The sequence below is a fragment of the Marmota marmota genome, unplaced genomic scaffold (assembly GCF_001458135.2).
Source record: "Marmota marmota marmota unplaced genomic scaffold, marMar, whole genome shotgun sequence".
In the NCBI taxonomy this organism is placed as follows: domain Eukaryota; kingdom Metazoa; phylum Chordata; class Mammalia; order Rodentia; family Sciuridae; genus Marmota; species Marmota marmota.
The window spans coordinates 11,020,085-11,039,190 of record NW_025999941.1 but is presented as its reverse complement, the minus strand read 5'-3'; the positions used below and the strand labels follow the sequence as shown (position 1 = coordinate 11,039,190).

The 19,106-nt window shown below is 34.1% G+C and overlaps 1 protein-coding gene across 3 annotated transcripts in view; it reads right to left on the bottom strand.

Annotated features, from left to right (window-relative positions):
- Positions 1-380: 380 nt before the first annotated feature.
- Capn7 (calpain 7) overlaps positions 381-19,106 on the bottom strand; it is a 34,555-nt gene continuing 15,829 nt past the window's right edge. Inside the window, exons 8-20 of one of the 3 annotated variants that reach the window (XM_015494467.2) lie at positions 18,220-18,313; positions 16,355-16,501; positions 15,313-15,419; positions 14,468-14,588; positions 9,598-9,742; positions 9,178-9,277; positions 8,759-8,894; positions 7,826-7,901; positions 3,999-4,144; positions 2,953-3,015; positions 2,462-2,592; positions 1,629-1,721; positions 381-1,544 (exon numbers count right to left, since the gene is read on the bottom strand). In XM_015494467.2, coding sequence (XP_015349953.1) covers positions 1,400-1,544; positions 1,629-1,721; positions 2,462-2,592; positions 2,953-3,015; positions 3,999-4,144; positions 7,826-7,901; positions 8,759-8,894; positions 9,178-9,277; positions 9,598-9,742; positions 14,468-14,588; positions 15,313-15,419; positions 16,355-16,501; positions 18,220-18,313 — 1,504 coding nt within the window. In that variant the 3' untranslated portion in view covers positions 381-1,399. The remainder of the gene's footprint in view (positions 1,545-1,628; positions 1,722-2,461; positions 2,593-2,952; positions 3,016-3,998; positions 4,145-7,825; positions 7,902-8,758; positions 8,895-9,177; positions 9,278-9,597; positions 9,743-14,467; positions 14,589-15,312; positions 15,420-16,354; positions 16,502-18,219; positions 18,314-19,106) is intronic. The other 2 variants (XM_048801169.1, XM_048801170.1) reach the window with 2 other exon arrangements.

The window sequence follows — 19,106 nt, the reverse complement described above, 5'->3', positions numbered from 1 at the left end:
ATGCTGCACAGGATCTTTCACACATGAGGGTCAAATCAGTGTCTAATCTAGCTTGCATGCCAGCGACAGGCACTGTGGCAGAAGGACTGTAGGTTCTAGGCCAGCCAGGGCAATGTTGCCAGACCCTGTCTCAAAACTGGGATAACTTAAAAGTTCCTACAATGTTTCTGGGAGACAAGTTGTATAGTCTAAAGGGCTGAGAATGTAGCTCAGTGGCACAGCATGTGCCCAGCACAAGTAAGGTCCTGAGTGTGATCCAGTATTTTTTTTTGGGGGGTGCTAAAAAGCACAACGTAATTATCTGCCACTGAAAATTTTGAAATCATTTTCATGCAAATAACCTCTTTTTTACTAAATGAATAGTCAAGCTCTCTAAACTATACAGTTTCCATATGTATAAACATTTTATTTCAATTAAAGGCAATAGAAATACAAAATAAGTTTTGATAATTATAAAGTAGAGACAATGAAAAATCCCATCCTAATTTTCAGACCTTTAAAATCTCAAGTATTCTGATGGATTTTTATGTAAACACCTGGAAATTCATACAACACTAGTTCTTGGTAATTCACTTTTCTATACTATGTAACCCAATTACCACATACTAAATTCTCACTTTCTTCAAAGTGCTGTTATCACAAGAATACTGAACTATAGAGCAATTTTAAAAGACTCTACAAACTAAATTGTAATGTCTTCAATCTCTTAGTTTTATCAGGTTGATGAAAGTACATCTAACAGTGAATATACCTCAGTTCTCTACTTCAATGGCAGATGGGTATCTAACAACAGCCTTCATTCTTCAGCCTAAGCATCTTCACGCTAAGCTAGTTAGTACTTCTTAAAGCTTTATTTTATAACATTCGGGCAACCATAAACATTTAAAATCATAAATGCAAAATTAAAATTGGTTATAGTGACATGATTCACTTGGTAATCAGTGGCCTGAGATGTACAGTGGAGTCAACACGACCAGATTTAACTTACAACATGCTCTGTAAAAAAGGGAAACATGTAAATATTTCAAAATATTAAAAAACAGCCTGCCTGCCATTTCCACTCAATGAATCTGTCCCTCGCTTTCCTCATCTGGTTCCCTTGTTCTCTTAGCAAAGGCATCTCACAGTGATGACTGAGTCTAATCTTTAATCAGATGCACATTTTTATACAAAGTAGTCCCTAAATGCAAGCCACCTCTCTATATACAAAACCTTGTAAACAGTACTTCTAGGTGATTAAGGTAATCCCAGCTATATACAATTCTTATCAAACACCATGATAAGCACCAGATTCTACTGTAACACGTTACATTTAATTCCATTCTGTTTATCATCCTGAAGACGTTTGAAAAGCTCATGTTGGTAAGTCTAAAATCCAATAACTGCTGAGAATTCTCCATCACTGAAGTTGTGTTGTCTTGATGGGGATGACACTGTTGAAGTCCAAGAAAAAAGGTCCTTCTTGTTTAGGCAAAAAAGTACTGGGAATGATGTTGAAGATCCCAGCAGGTATATTTTCTATTTCCAGGTAGCAAAATCCACACCTATATTCAGGGGATAGAATAGGGTTTATAGAAGAAAATGCCACAAAAAAACTAAATTGAATACAATCAAAATGCCAACATTACCTATAATCACCACTAGATTTTCTCGAAAAGCCATGGGAACCAGGATCACCTGCCATAGAAACTGTTACAACCTCAAATCCAACACTGTATTGCCTAGTGTTAAAAATGAACATTACTGTATTAGCAAATTGCTGTAAATACATGATTTAATCATATGTAAAGTGCAGATTTACTATCAGATAAAATATATGCTTTCTCAAGCTTCAATAGGAGTAAATAGTATTCTGAAACCATGTATGCTATTTTTATTCAGTTATATAAAGTACCATTTTATATTTTTTATTTGAAGCTATAAATACTAAGATTACTTTTTTTTTTTTTTTTAAAAAGGTTCCCCAGGGAATAATTTAAAAGAACACAGTATTTCATCTTTTAAATTTGAATGACAGCTACTCTAATAGGCAGAAAAGCCTATGGAGCAGGAAAGAAAGTAATGGAATAAAATCTAGGTTTATAAAAATAATTAGCAGATGATAGACATAACATTCCAAATTAGTAATTAAAGGAATAATTTAGATGAGGTGACAAAATTGTAGAGAATTATTGTATTTCAGGTCAATAAATTTGTTTTCTAGAAGCTTGTACTGTTTTGCCTTTCACGTTTAAAAATTCCAGCCAGATTAGACTTAGATTTGATATAAGATGGGGATCTAATCACCGCTTAATATATGGATACTCAGCTATTCCATACCATATGTTGAAGACAGTCCTTTCCCCATTCCTCTAAATGTCATCACTATCATGAATCAAATGTCCACATATGCAAAGGTTGTTTCTAAACTTTGTTTCAGTTCATTTTTAATATCAATTTGCAAAAGCCACTCATCACAAACCTCGGTCCTCTTAGTTCAATCAGTACTGGCCCAGTCTTTTCTATGTGGAATTGGTAGATGGGATTATTTTTGTGAGTCTCTGGAAAATTTCCACAACCTCCAGCACTCTGACCACTCCACTTTCCATTAATCTAATAATAATAAAAAAAAAAAAAAGTTTCTGCATTAACAGAACTTCAACCATTCTATTTTAAAGACAAAACTTTCTACCTTAAAAAATTCCACTTTGTGCCTCCACCCCATCTGCAAAGTTATTCTCAAATTCTGCTTTAAATGTTCATCCACATGAACTTTTCTAACAACCAGGGTTTATGTTAATCTTTTTTCTTTGAACCACTTGGTTTCTATCCACAGAGACACCTAATGCTGATCAATGAAGATCTTGTGTTCTGGATGCTACAGTGTTTCCCTTATATTCCTACCAAATATTTATTTCATAATAAATTGTGAAGAATAAAATGGGAAAGGGAATTCAGAAAGAATTTTCTTACCCGTTTTGATAAAGTGTATGGTGAGGGAATCTTTGAAAAAGTAAAGCTGCAAGCTGAATATACCTAGATTAGAAAAATATAGTGTTAAAAAAATTACATTGAGAAACCTCATACTTATGAAAAGATCAAGGGGATAAAAGAATATATTAGGGGCCGAGTTTGTCACTCAGTAGTAAAGTGCTTGCCTACACACATGAGGCACTGGGTTTGATCCTCAGCATCACATGAAAATAAAGGCACTGTGTCCATCTACAACTAAAAAAAAAATGTACATTTAGTGCAGATGCTGTTTTAAAAATACACATATTAGGTAATGCAACAAAAATGGAAAACAGAAGAGTAATTGGTCACCCTTTCCCCCTCACTATTGAGAGTGCATTCTTTTCCTAATAAGCTTTGTTGTACTTAAAATATGTGTATATATATGAATATATATGCATGTATATATTATATATAGAATATTCTAAGGCTAGAAAGTTTGTTGCCATTAACAAATCATTAATCTATAGGCAGTCTGGGTTCATGTGAGGTTTAATGAACTGGGAAGCTAGGGATCTTAGCTTTCTCTGCCACTGAGTGATGCAGGGACAAAATCTTTCTAGGCCTTGGCTTTTGCATCTGAAGAATGAAGGAGTGGTAGCCTTCCCAGTGTCCTTCTCATTACTAAAAAATCTATTCAAATTCAATTCTTTTACTTACAAATGGCAAACAAATCTAAAGGTCATTATAAAGGTTCAAAGTTGTCTTTTTAAAAGTATTATGTAAACTAGAAGTTTTTATTTCATGCTTTAAAACTGAATTTATTAGTTCAATACACCTATTATCTCAGGACTAAACTATTAACTGTGAAAATCTTCCAAGTATAAAACATTGCTTCTCAAAAACTGTTTTATACAGGATGCATCATAATAAATCAATTGATAAACACAAAAATAGAAAAAAATGAATTTTCAGAAAAAAATTTTCTTCAAATAATCCCATTTACAAAGCAGAACACATTATGTAACTTTTATTGGGTTTTGTCATTGCATGTTGGTTTTACTTACCCGCACTGTGTAATGGATAGTATTCTGCTTTTCATATTGAGAAACCACTAATGTAAAGGTATGAGTGCCAGGCGTGGTCAGCTTTATCTTAGTCAAATAATGAGGACTGTTAATTCGAATTCCATCAATGTATGGAGGTGGGTCAGCTGCAAACAGACAGGAGGTTTACAGAACAGGACACTTTTTTCTTTCTTTACTTTTTGCAACTGTATGGCTGGTAGTAGGAAAAGTAAGTACATGGACAGACATCCCCTGAATTCAGTTTTTATTGATATTAGTGAAGTATGATTTCAATTTAAAACTTTAGTTTCTAACATGCAAAAGCAATCTTTCAGAATATGTTCTATGAGGCATAATAATCCTTGCTATTTGGTTTGTCTTGAATTTCAATATTCCCTACTACATGCTCAGTTCATTTTTCTCCAGTAGAGGATTTTATTTTTTGGTACTAGAGAATGAGCCCAGGGACACTTTACTACTAAGCTACATCCCAACCCTTTTTTAAAATTTGTATTTGAGGGACTGGGGTTGTGACTCAGTGGTAGGGTGCTTGCCCAGCATGGTTGAGGCATTGGGTTTGATCCTCAGCACCATATATAAATAAATTAAATAAAAGTATTGTGTCCATCTACAACTAAAAAAAAATGTGAAAAAAAAAATTTTGTTTTTGAGACAGGGTCTTGCAAAGTGCCTAGGGCCTCACTAAGTTGTTAGGCTGGTCTTGTACTTGTGATACTCCTGCCTCAGTCTGAGTCACTGGGATTACTAGGCATGCACCACCACAACCCATGGTCCAGTAGAGGATTTTAAAGTCAGCATTAGTTTCTTTTTTTTTTAATTTTGGGGTGAAAAAAATTTAAAGATACAAAAAAAGTACATAAAAAATATCTATCATTCCCCATGACTGAGAATTAAGTTAAAATTTTGGGAAGTCATATTGGCTGCTTTATTAAACAAAATTACTTTTAACCACCACTGTTAAACAAACTCCTTCTGCTGATGGATTTGGTGGTCACTTTTCAGATTTTAATACATATACTATCCTAAAATGAATGAACAATTGTTTTCTGTGTAAGTACATCTCGAACATCCCTAATCCCCAAATGCTATGGACTTCAGAGGATTTCAGATTTTCTGATTAGGGATATTACAAAATCAACACTTCTGGTCCCTAGAATTCTCGATTAAATTATATTAGACCTATATATGTTTTGTTTTATCTTACATTTTTAAAATGTGTTTTATGATCGGTATTGTTCTATACAGCATTTATTACTTCTAACTGCCCATATAGTATTCCATCATATGAATATGAAACATTAACTGGTACCATATTAAGAAAATCTGGATATTCAGATTTGTTTTCAATGTTATTACAAACAATGCCAAATGGTACATTCTTTGCTAGTATCATTAATCGAGCCTGATAAATCATTTTAGGAATTATCTTAGGCATATCAATTATTATATATCACTTAATATCAATGCTGTATATCACTTAGTTTATCTAGGAACAGTGAATATTTATAATATGCTGTATTCAAAAAACTAAACATTTTAGTATCTCAAGTCTCTATTGCTTAAAGGTGGTGTAATCTAGTGAGAAGAGAAAGAATGGCACATCTGTGATCTTGAGTAAGGTTTTTAACCTATGTTTCAGTTCACTCTTCTGTCAGTGGGGAACAAGGCTTCTCTTATATACCTTAAGGTGTTGTGATGAAAATAAAACTGTAAATCTGAAAGTACTCTGAAAGACTAAAATCACTATAATTAAAAGAGTGTACACTGTTTTAAAAATATCGAATAATCTTTACTTTTAAAATAAAAATAACAAGCATATTGGAAACTGAAAAGCCATATAACATTTTTATACTAGAAACACATGCATGATATTTCTTTTATAATGACCAACATATGAAAAATAGCTAGTTTAACTTGGTATTTTTCACTGGGCCTACTATGTGCCATAACCACTCCAGAACCTAGGGAATATTGACTAAGAAGACTGCCTTCCTTCAACACAGTGTAATGGAGAAAATTGCCATATTTTCCCATAATTAAACAAAACACTACTTTATGTTTGGTCCCATTTCCCCCATCACTACCCATACCTTTGCATAGTTCACCTTAAAGAACTGTCAACAATTGCTTCCTTAGATCACATTCTCTTCTTAAACCAATCCACTCAACAGCACCTGTTCTTGTCAAGGTCAACAATGACTGCCAGGATGCCAAATCTCTTCTCCAACCTAATGTTATTTGACCTCTCAAACAGGAAAAGATGCAGCTGTCCACTCTTCCTTTTGAAATATATATATATTTTTTGCTTGGGTTATACCAAACCTCTCTGTTTCATCAGGCACTCTGTTCAAATTCTTTTATAGACAACTGTTACTTTGCTCAACCTCAAGATGTATGAGAATCCAAGGGTCAGGTCCTGGATGTTCAACTCTATTTACAGTTGTCTCCGAAAATGGTTTATTATGTATTCCTGTCTTCAAAGGTCATTTATATGCCCGTGACTCCTCAATCTGTACCTCTCATCCCAACCTTATACCTCAAAAATCCAACTGCTCCCCTGGGCATCTTTGCTTGGATATCTAATACATATCTCAAATTTAACAAAAAAGTGCAGTCATCCTTGATTCCTCTTTGCTCCACAAATCAACTCAGGTCCTGACAATGCTACTGAAATTCAAATCTGTCCACTCTTCATCGCTACACTTACCACCCCCACCCCAAGCTCAAACCACCATCATTTCTCACATAAATAAAACTGCCTAATTGATTTCTCTGCTGCCATTCTTTGCTTTTTTCCAATATAAAGGATAAGAATGTTCTTTTAAAAAAATCAGATCATGTCATTTTCCTGTTTAAGACCCTCCAATCGCTTTTCTGTGGCATTACAGAACCTCGTATGATTTGAACTCTGCATACCCTTCTGACCTGATACACCTACCCGTGCTTTTGCCCTGCTCCTAAATCATGCCAATAAGTCCTTTTGCACTTACTGTTCCCTCTGCTTGTAATGCTTTTCCAAGCCTCTGCATGACCGATTCCTTTCTGTTGTTCAGAATTCCTCTTATCCCTTTTCAAAGAGGCCCTGCATGACCACCCGACTAAAGGAACCAATCAGTTACTAACACATTTAGTTCTTTAACCACAAGTACCTGGTTCTTTTTCTTATTACCTATTTCCCCTACTACAATATAAATTCAAGTTTCACCTGTGCTGCTTACGGCCTTATAACGGTTCCTTTTTATCACTTAATAAGTAATTATTAAAAGTGGTTTTATGCAATATGTGCAATGCCTCAGAAGCCCTTTGTAGGAAAATGCCTTTTGCCTGGCAAGTGGGAAAAGTTATCAACAAAATGACACTGGGGTGGGATCTTAACTATATTCACCAAGCAGAAGAGCTGTTAAAGGAGCATGTGGGCAGAGAGCAGAGAGGAGTGATACTTAGAGAAGACACTGGTAGAATGGGGAAGCGAGGGCATGGTGTATTCAGGAGTAGCAAGTACCTTCAAGTGAGGACATTGAAAGGCTGGGCAGGAAATATATATGACAGACACATTAAGGCCAGGATATAAAAAGCCCTATAAACCATGCTGAAGAGCTCATGCTTATATACCAGAATTCATGGAAAACCACAGAACTTTTGGTTAAAGACATGATTTTAAGTATCAGCTACAAAAGCCTGATAGCAATATGCAAAAATACAAAAGTCACAAATTTGGGGGGTCTCTAATTTCTACATATCATCAACATAAACTTGTCATTTTTCATCTTAATCATGTAAATAAAATGTTTAGCTAGTACACATACCTGGGTAATAAACTTTTTTCCCATCAGTCTTGTATACAACCATTGTGATAAATTCTCGATTATTAGCAAAATCATCCTAAAATTTTAAAAAAATTCAGTGTGTTAGGAAACTAGGCTCAAAAATGTTCTTAACATTTAAAAAAAAGAAAAAAGAGGCTGGGGTTGTAGCTCAATGGTAGAGCACTCACCTAGCATGCACGAGGCACTGAGTTCAATCCTCAGCACCACATAAAAATAAATAAAATAAAGGTATTATGTTCATCTACAACTAAAAATTAAATAAATAATAAAGGAAAAGTATCATTTAAAAGCATTTCTCTGAACTGTTCATAAAAAGCATGATGTTTCTAAATTAAACTGTCATTTTAATAAAACACCATACAACATGAAGTATTTGGTAAAATTCTAAGATATTGATTATAGTTAGTCATTTTAGAATCAGAACCAATGATTCAACATTTCCAAGCCCCCTTTAACACATTTGTAGGTTAACATTTATAAGATCTAAAGTATGTATGATCAACCCCAAATCCTCACTGAAGAACATAGATTTCTTTTCATATTTTTTCTGCAGAGATGATTTTTTTTTTCTTTCATTTTATTTACAGACAGGTCTTATTAAGTTGCTTAGTGCCACACTAAGTTGCTGAGGCTGGCTCTGAATTTGTGACCCTCCTTTCTCAGCCTCCTGAGCTACTGGAATTACAGGCATGCATCACCACACCCAGCTTCAGAAATGATTTTTGAACAAGATCTTAAGTGTATGATTATAATGTGTAACTTCCCTCAAAGGAAAATATTCATTTATCTTAGAAGACACAATTTCAGGGCACCAATATAAATTAAACAGGCTGATAATCAAATTATGTATTAATGGTCCAATTCTATTTAGAAGAATTTCAGTATGGGGTGTCAGTTGAAGGATATCAGTACCTTGTCTGTTATGTGTCTGCTAAGCAAAACCCAAACTGCAGCACCCCCTTGTGGACATTGCACCTCCAGTTTGTATTGGGGGTTGTTAGCTAGGCTATAGGCGTCTTTCACAGGTCCTTGCTTAGCATCCCAGGTACTAAAAGATAAAGTAAACAAAGAAGAAAATAGGGATTCAATTTATCACAGAGCTAAAATATAACACTCTTTAAAAAGTACTGTGTTTAAAATACAATTAAGCTATCAGATTCTTTGGTTTTATTCTTCTTTACAATTTTTTGGCATAACCAAGAAATAAAACAACTATTATAAGGTGCTCATCTGTGGACATGACAAAAATAAGAGAATGCTATTCCTCCTGAATTAACAATTACATTTCAAATTTAAATGGTGTAGAATACTTTAAAATATGTAAAAGTTACCTGTGAATACATGTTGATTCTTTAAAAAGCCCTGGATTCCAACTCAAATAAATCACATCATAATACTGGCAGAGATCATCCCAGGAAATCCAAAATATTCCTGAAAATTAATGTCTTTGTTAATCTAAAAATATCTTAATGATATATGACTTAAATCAGCTAAGAACATTTCACCTTATTAAAACATGATATCAGCCAAGCAGGGTGGTTCACACCTGTAATCTCAGCTACCCAGGAGAACCACAAATTCAAAGCCAACCTGAGCAACTTAGTAAGACCCTGTCTCAAAAAAATAAAAAGGGCTGGGGGTATAGCTCAGTGGTAGAGTACTTGCCTAGCATGCATGATGCCCTGGGTTAGATCCACAGTACTGAAAAATAATTTTTTAATAAATATAAATAAAAAGTAAGACATATTTACCATTATCTATTTTCTGAGCTGTTCGGGGATCAAAGTTCAAATACTTTTGCAACTCTGGAGTCCAGTTTTTTATATCATTTTCACTGTATCTTCCTTTCCAACGTAAATGACTCCAAGGATTTTTCAATTGAATAAATCGAAGTCCCTGTATTTTAAAAAAGGGGATAACATTACGTTGCAAAACAGGTTTAGAATATTATTGGTTTTACCATTCTTTTAATAGGATGAATTTTGAGTATTAATTTTTTCCCTTCAAATTAACACTTTCACCATATCACATATCTGATCAAAATTGTAAATTATTAACTTCCTAGAGCTATATTATAGTCACTAACCAGACATGGTGTTATTTAAATTAAGTAACATTTAAAATTCAGTTCCTTAAAAATTAACCACATTTCAAACGTTCAATGACTATGTGTATAGAAGCTCAGGCACTAGACAGTATAAATAGAGAAAATTCCCATCACTGTAGGACATTTCATCTGAAAGTGATGCCTTAGAGCATCATTTCCTGCCTTTTCAAAGCCTTCTCTATTCTGGCCCCCTTTTGTTTTCCAGTTTTTCCTCTAAACCCATAAAAAATTGTAAATTTGCCTCCAAAGGCATTAGTCCATGCTGTTTTCCTTTGCTGAAGGCCTTTTCCATGTCACCTTCTCTCAGTGAAGACTGAGCAGCAGAAAAGTAGAATAAAATGGGACCAAATGCCAGTTCTACAGGTGTATAGGCTCTGGGTGGGTCCCTTACATTCCAAGCATGTATTTACTCATATGTAAAATGAGGATTACGATGTGTTCCTACAAGACTTTGGGGAGGATTAAAGGTGATAATAATGCAAACTATCTGGCACTTAGTAGTTTCCTTTTATTATTGTTCCTCTAAACTTTCTAGTGCTGATAATCTATATTATATTAATTTAAAATAGTGCCTTATATTGCTTTCTACTTGTACAAATAGACATATGATCAATGAGATCATAAATTCTGAAGTGGTGACACTATTTTTTTTGGTACTGGGGATTGAACTCAGGGGCACTTAACCACTGAGCTACACCCTCAGCCCCTATTATCCTTTATCAGAAGTTTCCACTGAGTTTATGGCACAGTTTTCAGGTATGATAAATGTTCCATAAATACTGGATTTATCTACAGAATTGATAACACTAAAAAATAACAGAGCTGATAATTCCAAAAGTATACTTGTCTTACTTCAAGCAGTCCACTAGGAATACCATGCACTTTTATCTGATAATGTCCTAAATCAAACTGGTTGGGGGATATTTAAAATTAAAAAAAAAAAAAAAAAAGAAGAAAAAACTCACATTTCTTTGTTATTCTAAATGATGGTAAATTGTGGCTTGGAGTAGATATGATTTCCAGACATGAGTGATACTCATTTTTCTCAGGCTATATTCCCTAGAAGCTTCAATAATACAATTATTTTCTCAATTTCTTCACCACCACCTGTGCCTCACTACACATCGGTCAACACTTATTTCTAACTCTTCTTTCATAAACCTCATTCTGCATAAGCAGGAAATCTCCATTATTTCAGGACTCTATCAATTTCTGAAAGAGGAACACAAAGGAAAAGAGACTTCTACTAAGCTTTTCAGAGACAGCTTCCAGGTATCAGGGACATTCAAGGATTTAATAGTTGTAGATTTTTAATGCTAAATAGAGAACCAGCAATTCAAAGGGTCCCAAATAGGGAAAGAATTGCTAAAAAATCTTTTTTAAAAAATATGGTTTGTGCTGAAACATCCCATTTCCATGGGTTATTTCCAAATAGCAGAAATAGAAAAGCCTTGGAAGATATCAGAAATCCCATGATGAGACATGTCTGGACTGAAAGGCAGCAGTCTGAACCAGAGATGTACCTTCACAGACAACTATTTATGGAACATTACCTCCAGGAAGAGACACAAAAATGACCCAAGAACAGCTGAGACTAAAATGAAGACAAGATCTCAGAATATGTAAGCATATTAAAAGCAAACAAAAAGGGTTATAACTTTATGGAAATATTAATAAATATTATTAAGAAAAATCTTATTAAGAAAGTCACAAATGATCATGGGTGGCTTTAGTCCAAGACTAAGTCTACCTAAAAAAATGAGATTGTAGAGATAAACATTTGATGATATCTGTATGAGACAGACATGGACTTTGATATTGAGGATTGAATCCAGTGGTACTCTACCACTGAGCTACATCCCCAGACCTTTTCTAATTTTGTTTTGTGATAGGGTCCCACTAAGTTGCCCAGGCTGGCCTCAAAACTTGTGATCCTCCAGCCTCAGCCTCCTGAGTAGCTACAATTACAGGTATGTGCCACCACACCAAGCCAACATGGAAATATTTTAAAGTAGAAATCAGAATTAAATCAATGTCTCAACATAAAGACAATAAAATCAGCCAAAAAACATCTAAAAAGATCAAGAGGCTGAAGCAAGAAGATCACAAGTTTGAGGTCAGTCCAGGCAAAGTTACGAGAAACTCTGTTTCAAATTAAAATTGAAAAGGGGCTGAGAATGTAGCTCAGTGGTAGAGCGGTAGCTTAGCCATGTGCCAAGCTCCTGGTTCAATACCCAATACTGGGTGGGAGAAGAGAGAGAACTCCAGGAAACTCTTCAAATATATACCCAATGAAAGAATACTGGGAAAAACCCTCAAATTTTAATACACATGAAGAATGTTTTAAGGCAAAAATTAACCCTGACTATACAAAGGGCTCACATAAACAAAAGGAAATTGGGGCCAACTCCACAGTGTGGGATACCTGCTCAAGCTGGTTAATGTTTTTAATCAGTAACATTCACAACACTGCAGAATAAACGTGGGCATTATTAGAGTGAAGAAACCTGTCCCGGGACCACAGTTTGCTCCACATGCACGTGCTCTAGTACAATGCCACAATCTTTACAGAATCACTAAAACAAGGAATTGAGACACTATGTAACTAATGCTACTTGTTTTTAACTAGAAAGGCAATTCATGGACATTCCTACATTACTGGCATTCAGCAGTTTTTTTTTCAAACTGTTCTGTTTTCAGGTCAAACCATGGGTTCCTATTTTTCTCATAAACATATTACCTAGTTTACTTTGGACAATCAGAATAAATCCTATTATTCAAAGTAAATGATATATCTTTCACAGGAATCTTCCTCAAATTCAAACTTACTTTCCCATTGATTGTTTCATTATCTAAACTTAAAATTTACTTGCCATTATCTCACTACTGGTCACATTCACTAATACCTACTTATCTCACGGTATGTTCTAACAAAAAACACACATGATAGTACTGAACAATAACAACTGTTATTCACAATATTTAACTGGCATTTTGGGAATTACAATTTTAAGAATGGCACAAACCTCTCAGCTTATTTAGTATCACATAAAATTTGATATTCTTAGCCAATTTTAATGAAATAAATACATAATTTTTATAATGGAACTGAAAATTTCTGTTGCCTAGTGATGTCTAGCCAACACAATATCAAGGTGCAATTCACTGTTCATTTGTTTGCAACTAAGAAAGCTGAAAGGTTTGTGTTAACCAAAATACTGTATATACAGCTATCACCTTCAGGCTGTGTATATATATATATATATATCTTTAAAATTGCGATGCCACTGTAGACAAACCTCTGTGCTGCCAACTATATGAAAGTATAGTACAGTATGATACTTGAAAATAAAGGATTACATTAATGATTAATGTATTTACTGTATTTCTATCATCATTTTACAGTGTACTTCTACTTATTAAAAAAAAGTTTATGCTGGGGTGGGGTTATGGCTAAGTGGTAGAACACTTGCCTAGCACATGTTAGGCACTGATCCTCAGCACCACATAAAAATAAATAAAATAAAGATACTGTGTCCATCTACAACTAAAAAAATTTTTTTTAAAAGTTTATGCTGTGTTGGGTTGCAGTAGCCTCATGCATCTCATATTTACCATATATCTCAAGGGCATCACGTTCTCTCAAATTAAATTAATACGGTGTTTTGTTCATCATGGCCCTAGGAACTATAAGACACAAGCACACAAGTACAATATAGCCTGATGTGAAGTAAGCAATACCGTCTAGGTTTGTGTACAATGATATCTGCATAACAATGATATCATCTAACAACAAATTTCTCAGATTGTATCTCTCATCCTTAAGTAAGTTATGATTAAAATTTAAAATAGCATTAAAAATAGCAGTCTAACACACAGGGGCACTCTGTTATTGTTGAATGATCTGATTACTATACTTTCTATTATTAATGAACACTTCCTTCATAATCTTTGTATTTTTCCAATGCATACAACTGATCAAATTTTCAGTTAAAAATAACAACCTAAGAACTAACAAAGTCACATCTGAACACCTAAGCCCCAGTATATATTGACAAAGGGTCTGAAAGGCCTGACAGCACACAAGGACCCCAAGGAAGACAAATCCTTGCTCACACAAACAACCCACTGCCAGGTGTCCTTTTCCCAAGCATCTTCCTATTTTTCCTCCTTTCACAAATAGTTACTTGGTGTCTACTCAGCTCTAGCTTATCACTGCAACTGACCTCAACACTAACATGCAGTCTGGAACCGTGGGGGCTGCTTTGTGTTCACCTCAACCTTGATACTTGCACAGAAAGGAAAAGATGTAACAGTGTCTATCCTAACATCAATATCTGTGTTCATTTCCCACCTTTAATTCCATAATTCCCAATGGTCAAGTTAATACATTGAATGGTTTAAAAATTCCACCCAAACCATGATTTGTCAGTTTCCAAAAGTCTGATGATCACTGGGATCCTTACAATGTCTTACCAAATAAGAAAATAAGAGAAAAAATTTTAAGGCAAAACCTTGAACTCTCTAATATCCAAAACAGCATATGCATGTGTGGGAACCAGGCCCCACTTCTCTCCTTCAGCTTCAGTCATCATTCCAGTTGATGCAGTAATGAGGACATCACCCTTGTGAAATCTAGAATGACCCCAAAAAGACAGAAATTAAAGGATAACACATTTAGAATTTCAGATCACACCATCTTTCCTTTTAGTTTAGTGGCTAGCATGGAAATTTCTACAAATGTTTTTGTAGAAATCTTTTTAAAAAATGGGCTATCCCTATCACCCCTGGAGAAACTTCAACAAGAAGATATTTTAAAGTCATTATATTATAAATTATATTTCTTTATTTTCAAGACGACAATTTTTAGGCAGACACCTAACAATAAAGAAAAGCAAATGCTAAATTTTTAGTTTATAAATAAGGATGAAGTTGTGAAATACCAAATGCACTTCTTCAAACAGATACTATTTATCAAATCACGGAGCTGTCTAGTTTGCTACTGAATGTGTATTATTGTTTGGATAATGCTCCAGTCCCTACATGTGGATTATCCACTTATAACTTAAATTCTCAGACTTCTCTTTTCCCATCTTTCCTTGAATTGGTAAGTATTTAGTAAGTGCAAAATATTTTTCCAAGTTATATATCTCCAGATTCAAAAATTTTGGATTATCTACAGTTTGGATTAACTGTGATTATCACTGAGGATAACTGAGGACAGACTGTAGCAAGCACATAAAATGAAGTCTATTTTAAAGACAATTTCCCTGTTAACTAAAAATGACAGCTTCTACAATCTCTATTCTAAATAAGACAGCCTCTTTTAATACCAGAAAGAAAAGAAAAAAAAGTTTACCTTTGATAAAGCATTCTGAAAGAATTATCCTTGCTAAACGTTTGGCTATCTGAATGCATAGCTATTCTTTCTGGTATCCACCCAGTCAATGCATGAAGATCAATATTCTGCAATATAAACACATTAAGGGATTGTCAAATGTTTTTAAACTCTTAAATAATTCTGAAGGCAACTGTTAAATCTCATTGATTTGGTATAATGACTCTGATAGGGATAATCAGAAAATAGTTAAAAGCTGTTTTCTGCTCCGAATGTAACAGAACTGTCTTAACTGGTAAATCTGATAAAAACGCAAAATACATAACAGAAAAAAATGCTTTGATGATGTCATCCACCACCGAGTACATGGTTGCAGGAGGACAATCATTTCTACTGGTTTACATACATCCCCCTTCTTTCTCTCAAGCTGCACTGGGTAAATTAACAGGCAATGAATTAGAAGACTAAACTAAAAAGTATCTGAAGGACAGAGCAACAGACAAGGAAGAAAGACTACTATGACTTTTACATTCTCCACCTAGCATTATAAAATCCTCAAGAGTGAAGGAGGCCTGGTATTAGGCAGGAAAACCAATCGAGTACAAATAATGGGTGATTTTCATGTATCACTTGATTTCATCTTTACAAATCCTGAGAGGGGAATATAATCCTTATATGACACACACACAAAGAGGCTAAGAAAGGCAAACACCTTTTCCAAGGTCATAAGCTGGTTAGTGTCAAAATTTAAAGTCACATCAATCCAATTTTTGGCTTAAGTTTGTTAGTTTATCTCCTACAACTAAAGAATAGTGACACATAGCTCAACATTACAGTAATATTAAAGTTAGAGAAAATCAACACCCTGAACCTTAATTTACACAATGTGCTACCCCTACACAAGAACATATATATCCCCATAATAAGGGGGCTCATCAACATTTCTCAGGGGCCGATACTCTGCTTTCTCTTTTCCCATAAACAAAAACATCTATAACTTTTCAAGTTTAAAATAGTCATATTAGACAAAATAAGTCTGTGCTTGGATCATACTATTACTTACCGAGTTGGATCCTGGGAAGTCATATCCTCCCATAACTTTCATGTATGCTTTTTCTATAAGAGACACCCATAATTCACTTTTGTTGTTGGAATAAGAGCACAGCAATTCTCCCTTATGGTCAACAGGTAACTGGTCATCAATTATTACCTATAGAAAGAGAATATTAACTTTCTTAGGTGAAACAAAATATCTGAAAATCCTATCAAGGAAAAAAAAACTTTCAATATAGATAAAAGGCACAGTCTGTCTATTATTAAGATGATGACAGTTTCAGGCTTCTAGAATCCTAGTCAATTTTAAAATGTTGGGGTTTTGTTGTTTGGTGAGGGGAGATGCTGGGGATTGAATCTAGGACCTTAGTATCTAGGTGAATGCTCTATCACTGAGCTACATTCCCAGCAATGTTGATCATTTTAATATGGTGTCTTACAAGCTTAACCTGTCAGGTAAGCCACTGGTTAACATTTCATAAAACTACAAATAAAATTATTAGAAATTCTAAAATGTAATTATATTTTAATAATTTTAAAAGGACCCCACCATTAAGATAAGTAACACTGTTATCTGCCATTTTTTTCTAAACCTGTAAAAAGACTATTATCTTACATAGTTGTAAAAGTAGAAAAGTTCAGCTAAAAAATATGTAAAAATAACAGGAAATAAACACCACAAAGATACAGTATGTAATTCTTATTAAGTTTAGAAGACAAGGGGATAAGAAGAATTTTGATTGAAGACTAACAGAGAAGATTATGCACTGCATTTTGAATAAGGTACAATTTTAGAAATTACACTGACACGAAGAGGTAAACCAGTTTGTTGTTCTCGTGGTGGTGGAGCTGCTGCTGCTGCTGCTGCTGTTAGGTAAGTGCTAACACGGAGCTATATCTCCAGCCCTACGACTCCACTTTGAAAGATTTTTCAAACATGAGGTTAATTTAAGAAATACAGCTCAGAAAAACATTCTCAAAAAAAAATTGTTTTTAAGTAATCTGCTAGAGTGGCTCTTTATGGGTGCTCCCAGACAACAGCATCAGCATCACAAGGAACTTGTTAATTGCAAATTCTGGTCTCAACCCAGATCTACTGAATCAAGAACTCTAGGTGTAGGGCCCAGCAATCTATATTTTAATAAGCCCTCCAGGTGATTCTGTGCACACTAAAATTTGAGAATTACTGAGCTGGAGAGTAATGACTTTCAGACCGGAATCACCAGGGAATCTCATTAAAATGTAGATTCTCATTCAGTAGGTTTGAGGTGAGGCTTGAAATTCTGCAATTCTACCAAGCTCCCAGTTAATGCTGAGGTTGATGCTAGGAAATCATGACAATGCAAGGCCCTTAAGTTATGCATATTTCACAAAAGAAAATTTAGAAACTTCTTCCATCATCTTATGGCTACAAACTCTTCCTCACCTAACAGACTTAGCTTGTCTGATTCCCTTTTATTCAAAAAATTACGAACTCTCAAAGTTTATTTTAAGTATTAATGATCTTTAGAGTTCAATGTTACTTACTGGAACTTTGCATAAATTTTCTTAGAACCACTTTTAAAAAAAGAGTGTGTGTGTGGTGGGGGTGGGTACGACTATAAGACAAGCTGAGGCAGGCATATATGAAGAATATATGAGTCCAGGAGTCTGACACCAGCGTGGGCATCATAGTGAGACCCTATCTCAAAACAACCACCAGACTATTTTTCATGGATTTTATTTTTCATTATTAGCATGTGACACTATTAGGAGTAACATATATAAAAATCACAGACTCGAAATCAACTAAACTGACTTTTAAAATGTTTACACAGAACATTTCTTAATTGCTTCCATTCAGATTCAAAAGTATGTAAGGGAAGAGACATTCACCTTCCTAGGGACGCCATTGAGATGAAGTTTTACCATATACTTTCCGCATGGATTGTACTCTGGTTCACCATCCTTATTCTGGGGATAAATTATGCTTTGTAAGGAAAAATATTAAAATAATAATATTAATATTCAATATCAACTACTATATAAGATATTATATTCCATTTAAACATATCCCATTCAGACATTTGTTATTGTCTTACCAATTTTATAAAATTGTATGAAAATTATTTTTATAAAATTTTATAAAAATATAATATTTTCCTATAATATAACATTTTCCTATAATAGGCCTAGACAAAGAATTTCACTCTAATCGAAGGGCTCACTTACTATAAATAAATTTAGGAATGTATTTTATAAGATCATAAAATAGGGCATAAATTTTACAACATTCTGAAAAATCCTTAATTTTTAACTATACACTTTAATAAAGCACCAAGTGGATATATTTTAAGGCAGTTAAAATAATCTTTTACCACTGAGGTAAAGAAAAGAAGATCATTTCAACTAATAACAAAGATAGTAAGTATAATGCTGATAAGCTTACATAAAATTATACCACAAAATACTTCTAAAAACTCTCTATCAATTTTCTTTTAAAATAAATTTGGGCCAAATCACTTATACTGCAAATTATTTACTTAGTATGGCAAACAGATGAAATTAAAGTCTATCTAATTATCTTTGTATTTTTGGGATTTAACACACAAAAACCACTCAAGAAAAACTGGATGAAAGTTGAGGGTATAGCTTAGTTTGGAGAGTGTTTGCCTGATTTGTATAAGGCTCTGGGCTCTAATCCCTAGCACCAAAAAAAAAACACTGGATAAAAAAATTATGCTTAATAATTTTTACAATGAATGAGTTTAAGCTAATATAAC